At 40.8% G+C, this 6,174-nt stretch overlaps 1 protein-coding gene across 1 annotated transcript; it reads right to left on the reverse strand.

Moving 5' to 3' along the window:
- Nucleotides 1-282: 282 nt before the first annotated feature.
- Nucleotides 283-5,828, reverse strand: ets2 (v-ets avian erythroblastosis virus E26 oncogene homolog 2). Its single transcript, XM_017489767.3, has 9 exons — nt 5,583-5,828; nt 5,101-5,166; nt 4,192-4,312; nt 3,820-3,939; nt 3,492-3,692; nt 3,189-3,398; nt 2,836-3,099; nt 2,610-2,728; nt 283-2,413 (listed from the first exon to the last, which is right to left on the reverse strand). The coding sequence occupies exons 2-9, from the start codon at nt 5,158-5,160 to the stop codon at nt 2,198-2,200; spliced, it is 1,311 nt and encodes a 436-aa protein (XP_017345256.1). The 5' UTR covers nt 5,161-5,166; nt 5,583-5,828; the 3' UTR covers nt 283-2,197.
- Between the last annotated feature and the right edge of the window lie 346 nt (nt 5,829-6,174).

Raw genomic sequence — 6,174 nt, forward strand, 5'->3', positions numbered from 1 at the left:
TTATCTTTTCCTCAAATGCTGTAACTGCTGTTTACACAACATGTGGGATTTCTGTGACTATACGAAGCACATGACATGAGGCACCCGCTGTACAATTTCTGTTGCTAAGCATCTAGCCATAACATTTTAGCATCGTTTCACACTGTATACGCAAAAACAGTGCTCATCCTGCTTCAGAGCAGGGTTTATAACCCCAGGTAAAAAAGTGGTGCTAACCACTTAACCAGATTTAACCATGATATTAAATCTTACAACAGCTCTGAACAGCAGCCACACGTGAAGTCGTTTGAAAAACATTTATTTCACAACAACACAAAAATGTCAGCAGAGTGATACATGTGTTCTGACTCAAAGTTTGTACTATAAAGTAATCTGAACAGAAGTGAACAAAGTAGACACGTGATCTTTTAATCACCATTTCCATCAACGGTAGGCTATATCCTAAAATTAGAGTACAGTTTGAACACTTTCATTCCAGTTACTACTCTGTTCAGTTCTAAGGAGCGATCTCTGTTTATTCTCAAAATTCCAGTTGTCAATGAAGGCTCGACCCATTGCTGTTGTCAGGTTTGTTTTCTCCAGTGCACAAGTATAACTGCATTTCTCTCTCTCTCTCTGCCTATACACTGTTTTTCCCCCCTCTACATCACAGTTATCAAACGGTTTAGCTCCAGGTTCAGTTCCTTTCTTATCTGTAAAAAAAAAAATGGATATCTGTCCCAGATCAGCACTTTTACCATTTATATGAGCTGGTGGCTCCATATTGCTGCTTCTTTTCATTCACTCTCTGTTTCGGTAATGTTCAATTTGATATGTTGAACCAATAAAATACACAACCCATAAAATACTGCAAAACAACAAAACAAAGGATTTATGTAGAAAAATAATTTTATAAACAAATAAGACAACAATATTTGTGTAAAGTTTGAAGAAGTTTCACAAAAGTTCAAATAGCAACATTTCACCTTCCTCACCTTCCTTTTCACAAGCTTTTGTACAAAAAAAGTTGTGTATAGTTAAGGTTAGGACACGATCCCTTCCATGACAGTGTCACATTATTTATTTATTTATTTATTTGGTTTTTATCTGGCATGGTATAACCCCTCATATCAGTTTCCTCTACCAGTTATATCCAATAATGCTAAAAGCAGCAATTAAATAAATCCAACACAATTATAGTTATCAAACTACTTTGTACATAAGGGAACTAACCACAACAAAAATATTTAACAATCATGATCTGTAGAATCCTCTGAGTGCCTGCATGGCTTTGATTTAAATAAATAGAGCTAAATAAAAATTCAGATATGTAAAAAGATAAATAAAACTTACTTATAGTAAACAACCAACGTTAATAGAAGGTACAATACAGTTTAATCATTAAAAAAAAGACAGGAGGAAAAGTTTTGTTACTGTTTCAAAATAGGCTATAAATCCTTGTAGACAAGTTTTCCAGGTATGTTGTCTACAAATATTCTATTAACCTTAATGCATGATCTCTTGTGCTCAATACAGCGGCTGCAATCAAAACGTTCAAATAAAATTATACACTGTATTTCAGTTACAATCATGGTCTATTGAAAATACGGATTCGTGTAAGACTGCAAGAAAAAAACTTAGACCTACAGGTTTGTACTTGGCGGATATGCTGGATGGCTCTCTAGTAACAGAGGAAGCGTGCAAGACTGAAGTTTAAAGCACTTAGCAAATCAGTAGCGGCAACAGAATTTGTTATATAACAACAGTCTCGATACAGTGTGCTCCACAGACACCCTGTTCTTTCTGCCTACATAAAAATATTCTGTAAAAGCTTCTCTGTACAGTTCTCTTTCAATCTAAACTCCTGACAAACTCTGAACACCCGGTTCTGCTGATAGAAGGAAAGCGCATCATTTTTAAAGAGAATTTTGTATCTGTGTAGCTTATAGAGCACGAGAAACTTTTCTGTTCTGCACCAGATGTTTGCTCACTTTCAGAGATCCTGTCTCACTCAAACGTGGCAGTGGTAAACATCCTGCTCCAGATGAAACACAGAAAATTGCACCTTTTCTGGTGCAGCCAGTGCAGTGGCTTCAAGTGCAGCTGTGTTACTGCCGTCAGGCTGCAGACCATTAAAGGGTCCGACTGTAACAGTGGATATCAAGGGGCGCTTCCCCTTCTCCATCAAACACATCCCTCCTAGAGGCATTTGCTTGGTTCAGTCCTCAGTGTCAGGCTGCACTCCCAGCATGCCATGCAACTCTTCGGCAGCATAGCCCAGGAGGTTCTGCAGGTCACAAACAAAACGGTAGACGTAGCGCTTGCCAGCTGTTTTGTGGATGATGTTCTTGTCGTAGTAGTAGCGCAGGCCACGGCTCAGCTTCTCATAGTTCATCTTGGGTTTGTTCTTGCGGCGGCCCCAGCGACGTGCCACCTGCAGAGAAACATATGGCCAAAATGTATGAGAATTGGTGTATTCGTATAGCAAAGTTTTCATTTTCTATTTTTCTTATAATACTTAATGCAAAAATAGAATATTTTTAGGATAAAAGTCCAGTCACCTTAATGTATTATTACTACACACTCAAATTAATCTGAATAAGCAAAGACCTTCATGCTAATTCTCTTACCTCATCAGGGTCGGTGAGTTTGAACTCCCAGCCATCTCCAGTCCAGCTGATGATGCCCTGGCAGGTTGTATCGGTCAGGAGCTCCAGCAGAAACTGCCACAGCTGGATAGGGCCACTTCCTATAAAGGTCAACACAAGAACAGCACATGTTTAATTAACGTCAGAGAGTTAAAATAAAGAAAAAAAAAGTACAAAAGTGAATGAAGGAGTCTAATGCACCACGCACCAGTGAATCCAGCAAGCACAGCTGCGGGGATGACAGGCTTGCCCTGCTCCAGCGGCTCGTTTCTCTCCTGTACATAGTCTTTGAAGGATAGACCTTGCTTGCCCAGGCTCAACGGCACTGCACTGTATTCATCATCAAAACTGTCATAAGATGGTACACGCTGGGTGTCGGCCAGGGACGACTGACTGCCCCACGAGTGCAGGACACGCTCGGTTCCCTCCACACTGTCCACACTCTCAGTAGAGGTCTGCTCATGGGATGAGACTGCAGGATAGACACAAACTGTCATCATAACCTTCATAACAGCATGTTAGGAGACAGATTCAATTAAAGAAACAGGTTATTAGACTCACAGTGTGTGTTAAGGCGTGGCTGTGCTTTGTGGAATTCCTGGCTAATGTAACTGACGTTCACCGTGCTCAGCTGAGGTTTGGGGAACATGGAGAAGTCTGGCTCAGAGAGCAGAGGGGTGGGACTATCTGGAGCCTCAAATAACTCCCTTAGGAGGCTACTAGTGCTGTCTGAAATCTGCAGTGCATACTGTGTGTCCTCCACGCTGAAACCTTTAGATAGAAACACATTCAGTTAGAGTTCGGTTTAGCCAAGAGAAGTGCTGTAAAGGCACATTCTACATATACATTCAAAAGAGGCTTTACCTCTCATCATCTGTTCTAGGTGCTCCCAAAGAATATCACCCACGAAATCTGGAGCTAAATCCAAGAAACCGTCTTTCCCCAGGTCGCACAACTCCTGGCCGCTCATATCGAACTTGGAGAAGTTCACATTGGTGAGGCTGAACTCGCCAGAGGCCCAGTGAAGCCACTGTTGGACATGCTGCTTGTTCCACTTCCGTGGGTCTGAAAGATTAATGCATAATGTAAAACTTGAATGTTACAAGTTAGAATTGAATGCATTGACTACACTGAATGAACCCTAGGTGTTTCAATCATGCCTAAGTAGTTTAGGAAGCCAAGCGTGACTCACTGTTAGAGATACCCCAGATACGTTGGACTTTGTTGAAACCATTGAAACTGTCTTTCAGAGCCTGGCTCATCACTGCTTTGCTGCAAGGTGTCAACAGTGGCACAGAGCACGGTCCCAGGTCTGAAAAACAGTGGGATTAAGACATGAATAAGCAACTCCTTAAGACACAATCAAAGTACAGCTCTAATATGACAACTTTATGCTGTTGAGGTCATTTTCATTTTTATTGGGTTTAGGACTTTACATTTCTTTTAATGATTGTGTACACTAGCATCCATTGATCATTCTTAGAGTGCTTGTAAATTGTGTACAGTTCATTACTGATTTAAACTTTAACTGAAGTACTTCTCATAGGCAGTTTTGGTCTCCTACCTTGTGGAGCACACTCCAAACCTGATGGGACTTCCTGAGCTGCCTGCTCCTCCTCCACTAATGGGTAAAACCCAGAGAACAGAGACATGGGGTCTTCAAACAACTCAAAAGCTACCTGCCTCTGTAAAAAATAAATAAATAAACAAACAAATAAGCATCACTTTATGAACATGAGTGCTACAGTATTACTGTACCACACTAAAGGGCTATTATGTTGTCAAACTAATTAGGGCAAGCAGTGAATTCGTGTTTACGGCTAGCTGAATGACAGGTCCATTAGTTATATTCATATAAAAAAGCAGACAATGAATCATTAAACTTCACAATATCTGCTGAAAGGAAAAAAACCCAGAGGGCACTCCCTTTCTACACAAACATTATTACTCAAACCCGAACAGACACAGCCAGCACATGACCATATTTGGTTTTCCTGTTCCGTGTCAGGCAGGCTGCGCGTGGGCAGAACGTCCAATCAGGACGCAGCAGCGCTACTCTTCAGAATCAGATTAAAATCTGTCCTGTTCCCTTTAGATTAGATTAGACCCACTTTCTCAGCGGTTAAACTCGGATCTCAAGCTTCATACACATTATTCACATTATTGCTCATTATCCTTCATGGTGCAGAGAGGTCGTAATACAATTTATCAATTAACCAAAAGTCAATAAAAAAAATGCATACAGTCTAGACTAATTACTATTACTGATGAGAATGATTCAAACCCGCTCAGCATTTGATCAGAAGTGTGAATTAAACGTGAAATGTAGCTAAATTCACTTAATTATTGCTCATAATTAATGAGGCAGACAGGCCGTGGCAAGAAAGTATCTGTAAACGTCCAGGATCGGGTTTTAGAACTAACACAGAGTTCCCGACATCTTGAGAGAGAAAACCAAGCATGTGGACTTTACCTTCAGGTACCGATAGCCCGATGACGGAGGTGTCACTTGGTCCATGCTGAGGTCACACATCGCACTCTGCAAAACAACCAAGAAAGATGTTTAGAAAAAAAAAGTCTAATTTCTTCATGCGTCAACCACAATAAGCTCATTGCTGAGAAGTGACTCATCGCGCGCAGCCGTCAGCAGGCCGGGCGGACCCTGGGAAAATAAGATGAACGACACGACCACCACACAAATGTTTATTACAGTTTCTGGTCGAGCCACATCATGCAATTAAGACCATGCATGTAAAACTCAAATGTTCTTTTATTTATTCAACCAAATTTTATACTCATCCTTTTCCTAACCTATTTAATAAACTAAGCTAATTCAATAAATCGCAACTCGGATATTTTTCAAAGGTTGCTGGGATCAGACAAGCTGTAATCGTCCCTAATGCAGAGACGCAGAGAGTTCCCCGAACAGAGGATCATAACCCGAAGCCAACTAACCTGTTGAATGTTTCCGCGGAGGCAAGAACGAGAAATCCAATCACTGTCCAAACTGCCAAAAACGCAGTTTCTCAACAGGGTTAATCCTTCTGAGGGTATATCTTGATAGTAATCCTGTGGATAATCGCCGCGCTGACTCACCAAAGTGATGTGAAATGATAATAATAATAATAATAATAATAATAATAATAATAATAATAATAATAATAACTACAACAACAATACCGAGACGTTGACCTGCTGCTGAATGAAGCAGCGCGCGCTTCTCCCTGCTCTTTACAGGAGAAGGTGGGCGGAGACACAGAGTGTAGCAACCCCGCCTCCCGCCGTAAGAACTGACCTAATGCTTGAGCAAACATTACCATGGTTTCGTTAGCAGTAATATAAACAATTTTTCACCCTGTAACCTAAGTGTAGAAATTGTGTAGATAGCCTACGTAAATATCATGATTCATAAATGCCACCTTGGCTGTAGTTTTTGATCATTCTTCTTGCACTTGTTCCAGTGCTGCTGAATGTTTGACTAGTGAAAAATGTGTTGATTTAATTCATGTAAAACGGCCTGGCTCGGAAAGTAGTTCCCTGCAGCAAG

This window comes from Ictalurus punctatus, chromosome 16, assembly GCF_001660625.3.
Source record: "Ictalurus punctatus breed USDA103 chromosome 16, Coco_2.0, whole genome shotgun sequence".
NCBI lineage: Eukaryota > Metazoa > Chordata > Actinopteri > Siluriformes > Ictaluridae > Ictalurus > Ictalurus punctatus.

Coding starts and splice junctions, on each gene's coding strand:
- ets2 (XM_017489767.3), bottom strand. CDS start 5,160: ATGTGTGACCTCAGCATGGACCAAGTGACACCTCCGTCATCGGGCTAT. Junction 4,313..5,100: donor CGGGCTATCGGTACCTGAAG/GTAAAGTCCACA, acceptor TATTTTTTACAG/AGGCAGGTAGCTTTTGAGTT. Junction 3,940..4,191: donor TTTGGAGTGTGCTCCACAAG/GTAGGAGACCAA, acceptor ACTGTTTTTCAG/ACCTGGGACCGTGCTCTGTG.